At 49.4% G+C, this 16,077-nt stretch overlaps 1 protein-coding gene across 1 annotated transcript; it reads right to left on the bottom strand.

Annotated features, from left to right (window-relative positions):
* Positions 1 to 538: 538 nt before the first annotated feature.
* On the bottom strand, positions 539 to 15,340 carry DNAJB13 (DnaJ heat shock protein family (Hsp40) member B13). The gene is made up of 8 exons (XM_067533193.1): positions 15,243 to 15,340; positions 13,377 to 13,480; positions 11,027 to 11,188; positions 8,553 to 8,710; positions 7,323 to 7,436; positions 4,887 to 5,000; positions 2,395 to 2,471; positions 539 to 1,283 (listed from the first exon to the last, which is right to left on the bottom strand). The coding sequence occupies exons 1-8, from the start codon at positions 15,308 to 15,310 to the stop codon at positions 1,130 to 1,132; spliced, it is 951 nt and encodes a 316-aa protein (XP_067389294.1). The 5' UTR covers positions 15,311 to 15,340; the 3' UTR covers positions 539 to 1,129.
* Positions 15,341 to 16,077: the final 737 nt, after the last annotated feature.

Here is a 16,077-nt window from a genome sequence, read left to right as displayed (position 1 = left end):
GTACCTGTCAGGGCCCAGAGGATGGACGTAGAGTGGGATCTGTGTAATAAGAAGTCCCCGCAGGGAGCTGTCCCTTGCCACTAAGCAGAATTCCCCAATGACTGGAAGACCTCTGAGCCCCCCCACCCCAACTTTTGTCCTGAGACCCAGTAAAACACCATCGCCTCCATGAAGCAGAGACTTTCCCTTTCAAGCAGCAGTGACTGCCAGTAAGTGTCCCTGGATTTAAACTGCCCCCCCCCTCCCAGTTACCTGGCATGTACCATAATGACAGGTATAGGAACCCCCCTAGATTTAATCCTTTGAAGTGTGCAGCAGTGGAAACTCTCTCCTCTCCCCAACACATCTGCTCCGCCTCCATCCCCCACAAACAAGGCCCCATGGCTAAAGCTCCTAGCAGGTCCCTGATGACGCCCAAGAGACACAAGGGGGGAGGCTGGCCAGCCAGGAAAGCAGGGCAGGAGTAAGGAGAAAGCAGCCCATTGCTGGGTGCTGGACGGAGGAGTCAGCAGCAGGAGAGGTGGGGGCGGTGTGAGGCTTCTGCCTGCCTACTGGTGGGGAGGATTACTAGTGCTCAAGCCAGCATTAGGCACAGGGACAAGCAAGTGGGGCTCCTGCCCCTTAGTTAAGAAGTCTCCCAACATGGGGAATGAAAGGAGGTTCTTTATCTACAAGCAACTGCACTTTGCACTGGATAGTCCATTAACATTTTCTGGGGTCGTTCATCCGCAAAGACTTGCCACACTGCTTCAGCCACCTGGGAACCACAGCCACCTCTGGAGTGGAGCATGGCAGCTTTTTAGCAGAGCACAATATCGCTCCATACACAGTTTAGGACTGGCAGTGCAGAACGGCCTCCAGTTGCAATGCAGGGAGGCATTTAATGTGGTCAGGAGAGCAGGGTTGCATGCTGATATAAAAAGTGCTGCTGCGCTTTAACCAGCACAGAGCACAGTTTTGTGTGATGTCAATAACCACAGCCCATACAGTCATGAAAGTGACCCTTTCAAAGACACCGCGCAGCAGGCGAGCCGTTTATCACCCAACTAACATACAGCCAGGGCTGAGCTGTATAAATAGCTAAAACGCTTTATTCCTCTGGGTCGGGGGAGATGAGATCACAGCATCCTCAAGTCAGGAGTGCTTGTCTCAGGAGCTGCTTCTTGGCTGGTGTGAGCCTCTCCGGGAAGCGGATATCAAAATACATGATGAGATCCCCTTTGCACGTGGGGTCGCTGGGCAGAGGCATCCCTTCCCCTGGCACAACTTTGAAGTACTTGGGGCTGCAAAAACAAAGGCCAGCATTATGCAGGGAGTAATCTTCTTAAGGTTGCAGCAAACACACACCTGGTGGCACTGTCCACACATAGAGCGGAGATAATCTCAGTAAGGAGCAAATTGTGCCTCTGTGTGCACCAATGATGGCAGGACCTGGCCCTAACCATCTTGCTAACTGGGATCTATGCAGCACCCTACTTGGACAAACACATGTAACGATTTCTTTGAAGTGCTGTGCTCTGAAAAAATGACTAAAAATGGGCTTGCGGGCGCTCTCTTCGCTTTGTCTCGGTGACTCCTGAGTGGATTTTCTCAGCTTACTAGTAAAAGGATGGATTTCTACCCACCACCCTTGGGATCTGAAAGGCCAGCGGGGTATGTTCTAGCTCAGGCATTGCCATAGGTTATAGAGGTTCTGCACACCCAAGTCTGCCCTGAGTGACATCAGTGCAAGGAGTTTGTGCGGGTGTAGCAAGCTGCTCCTGAGTGGGTACGAGTGAGGGCAGAATTCAGCGTTGCAATCAGAACAGAGCCAACAGTCCCGTTAATGAGCCCAGTTATTTGCCTGCAGCTGTGTGGGCTCTGCTGGGCTGAGGAATAAAAACCAGTAAAACCTGGCATTGTTTGTGCTGTAACCAGCTCTTACTCTGCAGACACAGAAGGAGCAGAGCTGCTCCGCTGCAGCGGAGAGGCTGATTTTACAGTCAAGCCAAGGCTTTCAAAAGCGGCTAGTGATTTTGGGTGCCCAATCTAAGAGCCCTTTAAGGCGGAGCACCCGCCCTCTGCCGATCAGGACTGTTTCGAGGTGCCTCGATTCAAACATCCCAAAGCACAATTGAAAACCCCAGCTTCACTTTTCAGAGCAGACTCACACGTTACTAAAAGCGCCACAGAAAAGGGCCCTTTTTCAAGCCTCTGGAGAGCAGGGTCGTTTGTCTTGATGATTTAGGGTGACCAGATAGCAAGTGTGAAAAATGGGGTTAGGGGGGAAATAGATTTCGGGGGGGAGGCAGAAAAGGGTTGTATATAAAACAAAGCCCCTCATCTCGGGGTGGTCCTGATAGTATGGGGATGTCTGGTCACCCTATGCCGATTGCATAAGGAGCTATTTCTTACTGGACAATGTCGTTGATGGGAATATTAAGCAGTCTGTCATCTAGGGTTTTCACATCCACTGTGCAGCCAATCAAAGCCTGCAAAAGATGGAGAGCGAGGCAATGAGCTACAATGTGCATCGATCCCGTGATTCCAAATAACAGGCATAGGCTGAGATAGTTTGTGCTACATGGGAGCCTGGGTAAGGCTAATACAAATCGGCCTTTACATCCTTAGTACTTGTCCAGGCACAAAAGAATCATCCAGTGTAGGGGATCTTCTGAGTTCTGATAGAGGAGAGCCAGCATCGTCGCGCCTTTCCTCGCACATTGAACTGCCAACTAGGGGGTGTGGCCAGATAAAAGGGGTGTGTGACCGAGGCTCTGCTACACCCCCTGGTGGCCTTCAGCTATTCATGCAGCCCTCAAGCTGATCTACGTTACACTGGGGAGAATCAGATCAGCCCACAACCCACTCAGAATTGAAGGGCTTAAAACCACCTTTGCACACCTCCTCCCGCCAGCTGCACTGTGCACGCCTCTCAGCCACAGCCAGTGTGAAGAGTGGCAAAGTACCAGTGAGTTCATTCATGTGAGCAATGGGGAGAGAAACTGAAGATATTTCTAAATCACTCGCCTTCGCTGGGGATGGAGATGCGAGTAGTGATGTGATTGTCCTTAAAAGGCCTGGTGAGCGCAGAGAAACGTGATAAATGAAGAGACATGCTTTTACCAAAGGGTGCAGGGGCCAGAGAACGTGTGGAACCCTTCAGAACAGAGCACTGTGACTTAATAATGACCCCAGCTCTTCCACAGTGCTTTCCGTCTGCAGCTCTCCAAGCGCTTGACAAAGGAGGTCAGTGTCATTTCCCAGATTTTACAGATGGGAAACCGAGGCACAGAGAAATGAAATGACTTGCTCAAGATCACCCAGCAAACCACTGGCAGGGCTGGGAAGAGAACCCAAAGTTCCTGAGTCCTCATAGAATCACAGAAGATGAGGGCTGGAAGGGACCTCAGGAGGTCAGCTAGTCTAACCCCCTGCTCAAAGCTGGACCAACCCCAAGTAAATCATCCCAGCCCGGGCTTTGTCAAACAGGGCCTTAAAAACCTCTAAGGATGGAGATTCCACCACCTCCCTAGGTAACCCATCCCAGTGCTTCACCACCCTCCTAGTGGAAAAGTTTTTCCTAATATCCAACCTAGACCTCCCCCCCTGCAACTTGAGACCATTGCTCCTAGTTCTGTCATCTGCCACCACTGAGAACAGCCTAGCTCCATCCTCCCTGGAACACCCTTTCAGGTAGTTAAAGGCTGCTATCAAATCCCCCCTCACTCTTCTTTTCTGCAGACTAAAACAAGCCTGGTCCAGCGTTCTACCCACTAAGCAACATTGCCTCCTGTGTCATTCATGAGCACCACATTCAAGACCACCTAGCAGTTGATATTTAAATGAGGAATTTTTGGAACAATTATAGTTAATGTCTGAGCTAATTCTAGCACCTGACCCCCTCGGTGGAGTTCTAGGTGTAAGGACCTATTTCCTTTTACGTACTGGATACTGGATGGCGATGCAGTAGAGCTACAGGTGTGTTGTTGTTCTGGCTTGCTGCAGACTGACCAATCCATAGGACATTGTAACTGGATTTTTAAGAGCGCTGTTTAACATTATGACCAATAACCCCAGTAATTGTACATTCAGCAGCGATCAGGGCCACCTAAGACTATGCTTCAGGACATGAATGAACAGCTGAATGGATCAGGAAGGAATTCTTACTCCACCCGCCATGTATGACATTGCAAAACTGATGACGGGCCCTGTTTCAGGTGGGCGTGGGCAGCGCCTATTCAGACGCATCAAGCATTAGCCATAAATAGATCATCAATGAGATCGTTACCTCTTAGGAGTCTTTGTTCTGAAAAGAGCCTAGCACACTTCGGGGGCACGAAATAAATACAAAATACTGGAGAGGTTGAATCCCTGGGGCCCGATTTTCACACAGCTGAGACGTGTGATTGCACATCTAATTGGTGTGTGCAGTCACCATGACAGCGCGTGGGCGTGCGTGCACACACGCAAGGTAACTGTGCGCACAGAGGGATAATTACGTGCATTTGCAGGGAGGATGGTGGTATCTACAGATGTAAAATTCCATACCTCAGATGCATTAAAATCAGGCCCAAAGATCTTCTGTTCTCCCCTGAACGATTAATGATTAATTCAGCCAATTCAAGAACAGCTAATCCATACAAATTGAGAATTAAGATGATAAATAATAGGCAGCCTCCCAGCAGCCTGACTGGCTGGCCCAGACTGTGTTTGGTCCAATTATAAACTGGTGATTCCTTCCACCCCCAATGCAGATTGTTGCCATCCTACAAAACCTGGCGGCCATATGGGAAGGTAAGAAAGGAGAAGACACCATCCAACTCCCACTGAAGTCAACGTGCATCTCTTCCTTCTCCTCCCTGCAAGTTGGAGCAGGCCCCAAGCACCCTAGTCAGTAACCTCACCTTCCCTAGGGGGATGGTGGCTACATAGAGCAAGTTGTCATCCTCCCTTTTAAACCGTGGATGGAGTTTCTCTCGTACAATGAAGATAATATCAGCTGGGATGATGTTCGGGCCCTAAAATACAAGAAATAAAACAAGAAACAGGTCAGTATCTACACGGACAAGTGCTGTTTAAAGGTCTTTGCCCTTTTTTTTGCTTCTTTCTGATGTCTAAAGAAGGCCTGGAAAGCGTTTTCTTTCATTTTGAACAAAATATTTTTCCCTCATTGCTTTTACACTGCGTGCTCAGGTTCTTAGTACGCTACTTTTCCTGGAAGGCAGGAGAACTAGCAAGGTCACGATATCACAAATACCAAGGAAATGGAACCTCAGCAACTGAGAACGAGAAAGGATTTTAACGAGATTGTTTAAAATGCTTTTTCTTTGTTTCTCTTAATGCCTTTTAAACTCAAACGTCTGACACACACTGGAGCCAAAAGCTGTCTTTGTTAAAGACTCAGGCTCTTGGCTGGCTGGCTGGTTCTTGCTCACATGCTCAGGTCCGATTGCAATATGTGGGATTGGGAAGGAATTTTCCCCATCAGTTTGGCAGTGACCTTAGGAGTTTTTCACTTTTCTCTGCAGCATGTTGATGCGGGTCACGTGCCAGGGTTATCTGGACAGATCTCATTTAATCATTTCCTTGCCATTGCAGGAGCCTTGAGCACTGATGCATCTTGGCCCCTCCTATTCTCTCCACGTGGCACATAATAGTCTAGTCTCCTGAGGGCTGTAATACTTGGTCTCATTTTGGTGGTTGGGTGGGTGTGCAGGTGCTGGGTGGCCTGTGATACACAGAAGGTCAGACTAGATGATCTAAGACTAGTGGTCCCTTCCAGCATTAAACTCTACGACTAGACCTCCCCGCCCTTGGTTAAAGGCTGAGAAAGCCCACTCTGAGCCCTTCAATGAGTCCTCCTGCTAAACCAGATTTAACATCCCTGGTATTCTTACGGTAAAAACAAATAGAAAAAACCTCCCAAACCTCCATTATGCATCACAAAGACGCAAAGCAAAACAAGTTTTCCCTTACTGCAAGACTCTTTAAAATATTTCTAAATATAATAAAGTAAGATGACCACTTCTGCTACTGAAGAACTAGTCATTTATACTGTGCTATTAGAAGAAAGATCAATCAAAAAGCCAATAATGTAAACTGTGGAAGGAACATTCTAGCACAGGCAACCTTAATTCTGGAATTTCCGAACGAGTGCTTAATGTAAGAACAGTCACAGTGCGTCAGACCAATGGTCCATCTAGCCCAGTATCCTGTCTTCTGACAGTGGCAGTTCCAGAGGCTTAAGAGGGAATGAACAGAACAGGCAATCATCAAGTGATCCATCCCATCGTCCACTCCCAGCTTCTGGGAGGGACACTCAGGGCACGGGGTTGCATCCCTGTCCATACTGGCTAATAGCTTGATTTTGCACCCTTACGAATGTTCTTTTAACATGGCTTTTTGGGTGGAATTTCTGTCCTGACCACTGCTGCATGCTTTCCCCCGGCTGTGAAATTCACTCCTGTGCAGAGGGCCAGTACAAGGCACTGGCCACATGCTCCAGGTAAGTGCCATTTAAGCCCTCAAAATACGGTGTAAAGTGAAGCCTTAGCCCAGTGCTCGCCCTCTGCACAGAGGTGAATTTCACTCAACAATATTAAAGTTGTGTATATCTGGGGCCCGATTCTCAGTTATGGCTCCCTGATCCCACAGGCTGATCGATGTCAGCCCCAACCCCAGTGAGTGACAGCAGCCAAGAGCCAGTGCTAATTTATCCCACGGGCATGGCTCCCCTTCCTCCTGACACCCTGCTGTGCTGGGGGCAGGAGATGGAGGAGCCACCTCTCCCAGATTTACACCAGAGGCTTTAGTTCTGATTCCCCAGTGCCGGGGGAATGCCTTGCTGGATACTAATAACTGGATTCTGACCCTCAGCACTGCCTGAGCAGAGCCACGGGGCTGGATCTCAGTGGAGAATCAGGCCCTCATCTTCAAGCACTCTGCAAATATTAACTAGTCAATCCTCGCAATGCCCTGCTGTGGTCGTGGAGGATTATCAGATGGGGAAACTGAGGCAGAGAGGCTATGTGACTTGCTCAAGGCCATGGCAGGAGTCCCTGTCGGAGCAAAGACATGGGACTTGTGCTCCTAAAGCCCTTAGGCAATGTAGAAAATCTCCCCTTTAGCGTCTCTGTGCTTCACCTTGAAATAGGCATACCACCTCAGGCATGTTATGTAGCTTGTTGATTAGGGTCTGTCAAGCATTTGGAGATGTTCAGATGGAAGGTGCGACAGAAACACAAGATATCATTATAGCAAACTGAATGATCCAGTCGGTCCTGCTGAAATCTTGCCTAGCAGTGATGGCCAGAAGATCTGAAAGTCTCCCAGTAAGTTACCTGGTCGCCTTCTTTTTGAAATGTAATCCTGGTGCCCTGCTTCCACCCGGGCTGCACGTCGATAGTTAAGATCTTATCCCTGATGGTGGACGTGTGACCATCTTCATTCATCACCTAGGGTTTGAAACAGCTGATTGGGGCAGTCAGGTTTGGTCTCTTTCTAGGAGACCGAGGTCTTTGATTGGCTAGAATGCCAGTGATGCAGCACCAGCTTTACTGGCAAGAGTCTTTAGGAAACTAAATCAGCTACTGGCTTGAACTGCAGAGCTTCTGGGCACAGGCAGCTCTGCAAATCACAGCTATTACAGCCGTGCCTAGGGACAAGCCAAGACTGGGCCCCACTGTGCTCAGCACTGGACAAGCACAGTCCCTCCCAGGAGCTTACAGTCTAACAGCCAGGATGGACGAACAGCTGGGACAGACGAAGGGTGGGGGGAAGGAGTAAAACACACAGAGGGGACAATGTGATGGGAAATCAGGCCACTCAGAGACAAATGTAATTCCCACTGGAGCCTGCCAGGGAGGCTAACGTTTGCATTGAATTTCCTCTAACTTCCGTGGGGTAGCAGTGGAGTCACTGGATCTATTATTCACGGCAGAGGCCACGTGGCTAAGATCAAGTCTGGCAAAGAGACCCAAACCTGTTATGTTAAAGCTGCTGAAGCCCAGGCTTTTCCTGCACCCTGCTCAGTGCTGTGTAGAAGAGAATCAACTTCTGGCAGGGCCTCCTTTGCTCTGGCAGCAGGGCTCAGTCCAGCAGCATGGCAACTTTTGCTGCCAGGATCCTGACGTGAGCTGCTGCTGTAGTTGGCTAGGAAGGAGAGCCCACTGCAGGAGCAGGGATGGAAGCAAGAATGCCCAGCTGCTCTCTGAACTGCCACAGGAACCCATTTGCAGTGGAGATGGCGTGGAGTTGGGGTCCTGCACTTTTCCACTCCACCCGGCTCTTCTCAGCTGCCCTACACCACTCCCTGGAGCAGGCTACTCCCCACCTGTCCAGTCCCCCGTCAGCTGGGACCCCGAAGACACTATCACAGAACATAGTGATCCCTCACGTCCACTGATTTCAGTGAAACTTCCAGTGCTCTCCTAGAGAAACTCACAATCTAGCCCAATGGGAAAGAACAGCTCTCCCACGACAGGTTCCCTTCCGGCAGCCATCACACCCCTTGTGCTACCGATTCGGGCTCACTTCTCACCACTCCTAATTCAGGCCCCATCTTTCCTTACCCTGCGAGAAATCTTAATTTTCTTGGTGCATCCGTAGAACAGGTCCTCCAGCGACAGGTAGAGATCTCGCTCGATTGGCGGGTCCTGCTTCGCCATCCCCTTCCCCCGCAGCCCTCCAAATGCCGTGTTCACCTCAGAGCCATCTGGGGCAAAGAACTCTGCATATTGGAAAACACAATCCCAACTGTGCATACAAAATGGTGGGCTCTAAATCAGCTGTTACTTCTCAAGAGAGAGATCTTGGAGTCATCATAGACAGCTCTTTGAAAAGAATCCCATGCACAGCTATAGTGCAGCTGGGTAGCAGCTCTGCAGAAAAGGACCTGGGGGTAACGGTCAAAACATCTAACAGAATGTTAGGAAGCATTAGGAAAGGGATAGATAACAAGACAGTAAATATTATTATGCCACTATATAAATCCATGGTGTGCCTGTACCTTGAATGCGTGCAATTCTGGTCACCCCATCTCAAAAAAGATATATTAAAAATAGAAAAGGTACAGAGAAGGGCAACAAAAATGATTAAGGCTATGGAACAGCTTCTGTATGAGGAGAGATTAAAAAGACACAGACTGTTCAGCTTGGAAAAAAGACGACTGGGGGGGATATGATAGAGATCTATAAAAACTTAAATGGTGTGGAGAAAATGAATGGGGAAGTGTTATTTAGCCCTTCACAAAACACAAAAACCAGGGGTCACCCAACGAAGTTAATAGGCAGCAGGTTTAAACAAACAAAAGGAAATACTCTTTCACACAACGCACAGTCAACCCGTGGAACTTGTTGCCAGGGGATGTTGTGAAGGGCAAAACTATAACTGGGTTCAAAAAACATTTAGATAAGTTCACAGAGGATAGGTCCATCAGTGGCTATTAGCCAAGATGGGCATGGATGCAACCCCATGCTCTGGGCATCCCTAAGCCTCTGATTGCCAGATGCAGTGACTGGATGACAGGGGATGGATCACTTGATGATTGCCCTGTTCTGTTCATTCCCTTGGAAGCATCTGACATTGGCCACTGTTGGAAGACAGGACATTGGTCTAGATGGACCACTGGTCTGACCCAGTATGGCCGTTCTTATGTTCAATGACCTGGAAAAAGTTTAGATGCAATCACACCATCAGCTGAGAGTGGCATGAGATAGTGGCCTGAACACAGGTCTGGGACCCAGGCATTCCAAGTCTCTCCTCTGACCCTGAATCCCGTCTCTGTCCTTGGGCAAGTCACTTGGGTCAGAAGTGTCTCTGTTTTTGGATGCCCAGCCTGAATCATGCTGGGCTGACCACAGGTGCCCACAAATCTCCTGCCCTGCCCTGTTCTTGCTGATTTCAGCTGGAGTTGTGGGTGCTCAGTGCCTCTGAAAATCAGGACCCAGGTGGCTCACATCAGCCATCCAGAAAGTGAGGCACTCCAAGACATTGCCTCTTTTTGGCAATTTCCAAAAAGGCCTCCCTGTGCCTCAATGTCCCCATCTGTAAAATGGGGGTGATCTCACCGCTATACCAGCTGGGATAACTTTGTGTCTGTTTGAAAAATGTTCTGAACATGAAGAGCATGAATTCTTATTTATGTGTTAAGTGTTATTCATCATGCTAAAGGAATTCCTGCTTTCCTCTGGGAATCCCTGAAGTGGTTGTCACTACATTTGTTTGGGAGAGTTTTCTTAACTCCCCCCTTCTTTTTACTAAACATAAATGTTACAAGTTTCCATTTCCCGCACAAGCCTTAAAATTAATAATTGGACTTTGCTCTCCTGAGGAGCCTTCCTTCCATCCAAGGCCCAAAGACATTTATAAAGGAAGCCTCACATCCCCACTGTGAGTGGGACAGTAAGAATTGTTAACTCCATTTTACAGATCTTGGGAGCGTCTGGAGCTCAGCTCACAGCACAACGTGCTTCAATGCTGGGGACCTGGGTCTAGAGTAACCTGGGGCTGGGAATGTCTCAGTGCTGGTGGTCCCCGTCTCTGGGGAAATGGACAAGACAGGTTGTACCACTCTTCAGCACCGCCACTCTTCAGATGACCATGGCACGGCATTAAAATCTCAGTGGAGGCTGGCTGTTCTTTGGGTGTCCAGGTTATGGGGCAGTTGCCTTTATTTGAGCCCAGGGATTTTCAAGAGGCAAAAGTGATGGGTTCAGGGGAAGACACTACAAGCCAGCCAGCCTGGAGTGACTTTTCTGTCCCCTGTGTGTGGTTTAAAGTACTGCCCAGCCACGCTGCCATGGAGATATGGGGTGGATTGACAGGTCAGGTAAACCATCACCAATTGCAGAGAAACAACCCTCAAATAGGGGTTCGGAGGGCTGATGGTGGCAAAGGCAAAAGGGCAGGGTCTGGTTTCCAAGTGACTATAAAACATTAACTCACTTGTTGCCAACCACAGGGTTGGTTCTGTTGAAGAGACTAGGCTTGGGGCAATCACCATAAAAACACAACATGAAGTATAACAGAAATGGATTATACCTACCAGCAAAGGGATTATCTCCTCCAAAGAACTCCTTGAAGACTTTCTCAGCATTGCCATGAAACACATAGCCAACAGACCAAGGGTTTTCACTCCCAAATTCCAGGGGGATTCCTCCTTTGAGACCCTCTTCTCCAAATTTATCATAGATGCCCCTCTTCACAGCTAAGGAAGAAAGAGGCAACAATGGATGTCCGTATGCTTTGATCACTTGTATGTCAGATGAAAGTATACAGCAGGGGTGGCCAAACTCACTGACCTCCCACTTCCACCCCAAGACCCTCCTCTCCACTGGGCAAAATCCTCTAACCCCACCACCCTACCGCAGGGCAGAAGATCTGAGCTCCCCATCCCAGTCTGGCAGGCAGAGAATGGGGGGCATAATGGGCTCTGCAAGCCGCACTTTACCTGTAAAAGAGCCACATGCAGCTCACGAGCTACAGTTTGGCCACCCCTGGTATGTAATTCTAGATCCAGGTCTTTGCTTGATCCTGGGTTCTGTCGCCCAAAGCCGTCATTAAGCACCCTCCTTGCCTTAAGTCTGAAGTAGCAGAAAGGATGCTCTTGTACCATTGTGGGGGCAACTTTCTATGGGAGTTTCAACCTCAAAGGCTCATCCTCCCAGCTGGGGAAGATGATACACTGATTGATCCAGGGAAAGGTGGCTGATACCCTCCTCTCCTGAAATCATTTTCCTAATAAGCCATTCAGGTTTGCCATGACTCAGTTTCCGCACAAGCGTTCCTATTAGTCCCAAAGGCCACTCGGTGTCAGTTACATCCAAAATGCAAACATAAACATATACACGCCTATATTCTATACGCCGATGACTATACAGGTACAAATCCTGGCCAAAATGCTCACAACAGCATCAGGCCTGGGAGGTACCTTGCCATCATAGCATGACTCCAGAGGGGCTAGGAAAAGCTCTGACGAAGAATCCCTAGAAAACTTTGCTTTTTTATACACTGTAATAAACAGGTGATGGCATTGCCAGTTATTGGACCTAAGCTAAGGACAGATAAACGGCTAGCTCTGAGTTCTGTCCTCTGCCACAGGCAAGACAAGATTAACGGCTGAGCCTCTTTCTTCAAGGTTTTCTTCTGATCTCATTTTTCTTTCTAACTACTATTTCTTTATATTTCTTTCTAACTATTCACTGACACTGTTTTTATAATAAACTAAAACCTTATATACTGCACCTGGTACCCAATTAACCACATTTTCTTTATGTTTGTGACCTCAACCCAAACTTTACATAAAATGACACTGATATTTGAAGGGTCACCACAAGTTTAACACAAATAACTTTTGTTTCTCTTGACCTCATCCTTTTACATGCTTCGGGCCTATCATTCATGCTAAAAATCCAAATTTAAAATGAAGATGGGGGAGGGGTCATGGACGGTCAGATTTAGATGTCTACAGGTGCAATTTGCCAATTAAAACAAAGAGAAAGAGAACTTCAACTTTCAACCATTAGATCTTCTTGTGCCTGTGCCTGGTGGATTCTCATTCACTGGAATTTTTTTAAATCAAGATTGGCTGTTTTTCTGAAACATACTTCCAGTTCAAACAGGAATTAATGCAAGGGAGTTCAAGGGCATGTGTTATACAGGAGATCAGACTAGATGATCACAATGGTCCCATCTAGCTTTATAATCTATGAATTATGTTATAGTAGAGATATTTTCTCCATGTGTAAGTACTTGTAGACCAGGATCAAGTCACCTCTTAACCTTCTCTTTGATAAACCTAAACAGATTAAAATGTATTTACTTTCACTATAAGACATGTTTTTCAGACCTTGAATCATTCTTATAGCTCTTTTCTGGGCTCGCTCCAATTTTTCACCATTCTTTTTGAAGTGTGGACACCAGAATTGAAGACAGCTTTCCAGTAATGGTCTCTCCAATGCGGTAAACAAAGGTAATATCACCTCTCTATTTCTGCTTTATATTCCCTGCTTTTATCTTCAGTGATCAAGCTAGTTCTCTTGGCCACAGCATTCCACTGGGCCCTGCTCCTGAAAACTGATCAGCACAAGCGGACCTTTACACCAGTGCCATTAAATTCATTGGGGCTCCAAACAGACATAGATGTTCACCAGCCTGGATCAGATTGCAGGAGCAGGGATCAGTGCGGCATGCGATAGATATACAATTAAGTAACTGACGTCAATAGCCAGACAGAGGATACAGCAGCTAACCAGCGTGGCAGCAAAACAGATGATCTGATGTGCCTAATGAAATCCCCCTGTTGAAAGTACACTCTGTGCTTGGATTTGACTTTCCAGTCCTTATCCGTGAACTGCACAGTTTATCTCTGGGAAGAGAAACGTGTTCCTACTTACGATCACTTAACACGTCGTAGGCTTCTGCGAGCTGCCTGAATTTATCCAGTGCCCAAGGTTCTTTATTTTTTAAAGGATGGTTCTTCAAGGCTAGTTTCCGGTAGCTGCAAAACAGAAGCCAGGAGGGTCCAGCCCCACCATGGATGCGGTTAGATCCCGCTCTGACAGGCAGACTGAAGCGCTTTTCACGGAGTGCATTTTTCAAATGTTTACAATCCCAAATCATAAGCAGAATGGATGTGCGGGATTAGAGCCTGATCCTGCTCTCTTTGAAGGGAGCAGAATCAGTCCTTCACACCTTACACCAGTGTTTTCAAACTGAGTTCTTCTCTTGTTTATTGCTAGGTTTGGTTCCAAGGTACCGTGTCTGCCCTGCTGCACCAGAGGAAATCAACAGCACCTAAATGCAACTCCTTGCACTGCTTTGTGCCGTGATCCTCCAAAGTGCTGAACGTTTATAGGGAGTAGCTGGTCTGTCAGTACTGTCAACGGGGTCACTCAAGGCACATATCCTAAAATTATTTAGGCATCTAACTCCCATTGATTTCTAAGGGAGTTAGGCATCTAAATACCACTGAAGATTTGGGCCCAGGTCCTTTCAGGATTGGGTCTTTCAAGGTTAGACACATCATCCAACAGCAGATCCATACCCTACCCGCACTTGAGTTGCCGCACCATCAGAGATATCGCCCTGCATTCCCCTTTGTTTAGCAGATCCAGCACCACAGATATTTTCACTTGGAAATAGTAATGGATGATGTGTTGTGTGTTTTGGGATATGCCTCTCTGAGATCAATGCCTGCATGCAGTTGCTCTGAGCACGACATGCTCCGTTCAACCAGGAATTAATTCAGGGAAGCCATACAGCCTGTGTTATACAGGAGGTCAGGCTAGATGATCACAATGGTCCCTTCTGGCCTTAGAATCTAGGATTCCCTCCCCAGCAGTGTGCAGAGTTGCTGGACCCATTACAGAGGTGCACAGACTGAGGGAACCAGACCCGTCCTCTTATCTTCACAGCAGCACGTGAACACAACACAGCTATCTAGCTGTTAGCACAAAGCAAGGGAATTACTTCTTTTCCCCAAAGCTCTGAGTCTTCACAGTGTACTTTACTGCTGGAGACAATATAGCTGGGCACACACACTGAGGGGGGATCCACACAACCACCCGCCCCCTTCAAAAGCGTGTGCAGCTGTATTGGCCACAACCCACGAGGCGCCAGCATCTCTGCACCCCCCCCCCAAACATCTGCTTGTTCAGGAGCACAGTAAGTGTGCGTCTGTGCAGCACACAGGTGTGATACAGAGATACCCAGGCTGCTGCGCAGATCATGGAGGCACCAGACAGATGGACACGTGCACACTCATGTGCACCCTCAGCAGATGTGCACCTTTGTGTGCCCCTGACACCGCTGGCACTATGGCAGACGTGCACACTTGCGTGCCCTGACACTGGTGGGTGCCATGACACGTGCACACCCACGTGCCCCTCACACTCGTGGGCACCATGGCAGACGTGCACACTCGTGTGCCCCCGACACTGGTGGGTGCCATGACACGTGCACACCCGCGTGCTCCTGACACTCGTGGGCACCATGGCAGACGTGCACACTCGTGTGCCCGACACAGCTGGCACTATGGCAGACGTGCACACTTGCGTGCCCTGACACTGGTGGGTGCCATGACACGTGCACACCCGCGTGCCCCTGACACTCGTGGGCACAATGGCAGACGTGCACACTCGTGTGCCCCCGACACTGGTGGGTGCCATGAAACGTGCACACCCGCGTGCCCCCTCGGCCCATACGCCCCCTGGCGGCGGGGCGGGGCACGGCTGTTCGAGGCACCCCCCGCCCCCGCTCACGCTTTTTTGATGTCGGCGTCCTTGGCGCTGCGGCTCAGCTCCAGCGCCGCGTAATAATCCTGCCCCATGGCGCCCGGCCGGCTCTGCCCCGGCCCTGCAGCCGCTCCGCCGTTGCTATGGACGCCGCCCCGCGGGGGATGCTGGGAGCTGTAGTTCTTTTCCGCCACCCCACTTCCGGGCTCAGAGAGGTCACTTCCGGACTACAAGTACCTCGTGCCACCCTCCCCCCTCCCCCAGCTCAGCCCAGGTCAGGCCCGGCCCTTCCCTGCCCCCACAGTGTGTGTGTGTGGGGGGAGGGGGAGCTGAGAGACGCAGCCCTCCCCCACAACAAGCTAAAGGGGAATAAAGGAGCCGCAGACCCACCCCCCAGCCCCTGGGGGCAGTGGCCCAGCTGGCTCAGTATGGGTCAGGAGCCCCCCCAGGTGACACTGCACCCCCAGGAGCCCACCTCCCTGTGCCACAGCCACGCTGAACCCTTGATCCTTCCTCTGCATGGGGCCTGCTTCTCATCTCACTCTCCCCACCCCATCCCCACCCCATTTCTTCTGCAGAGCCTTCGCCACTGAGCCCCCCCAGGCTCCTTGCCCACTGCAGCGGGTGTGTGGACGTGGGCACCGTGGGGCAGTCCTTGCAGGAGGGAGTGGGTGTGCAGGGTGAGCCCACTTCCTGGTGTGCATTCATGTACAAACAACGCCCAGCCCAGCACAGCCCAGATCCATACCATCCCACACACCATACTGGGGCATGATGGCATTTTATTTTCACAAATATCAAGGACAGGGAGGGAGACAAAAATCTTACAGGGTGACTAGGGAACTGGATTGGATGGAGCCTT

This window comes from Emydura macquarii, unplaced genomic scaffold (assembly GCF_026122565.2).
Source record: "Emydura macquarii macquarii isolate MOO-44397 ecotype Brisbane River unplaced genomic scaffold, CSIRO-AGI_Emac_v2 contig_3328, whole genome shotgun sequence".
NCBI lineage: Eukaryota > Metazoa > Chordata > Testudines > Chelidae > Emydura > Emydura macquarii.
Note: the sequence above shows the minus strand (reverse complement) of the source record. Positions and strands in the feature narration are given on the sequence as shown.

What these genes read in the sequence shown, in the direction of transcription:
- DNAJB13 (XM_067533193.1), bottom strand. Translation starts at nt 15,310, where the DNA reads ATGGGGCAGGATTATTACGCGGCGCTGGAGCTGAGCCGCAGCGCCAAG. An exon ending in CTACGACGTGTTAAGTGATC is followed by an intron (nt 11,189 to 13,376) that starts GTAAGTAGGAAC and finishes TTTCTTCCTTAG; the next exon opens with CTGTGAAGAGGGGCATCTAT. An exon ending in CCACCATCCCCCTAGGGAAG is followed by an intron (nt 2,472 to 4,886) that starts GTGAGGTTACTG and finishes CATCTTTTGCAG; the next exon opens with GCTTTGATTGGCTGCACAGT.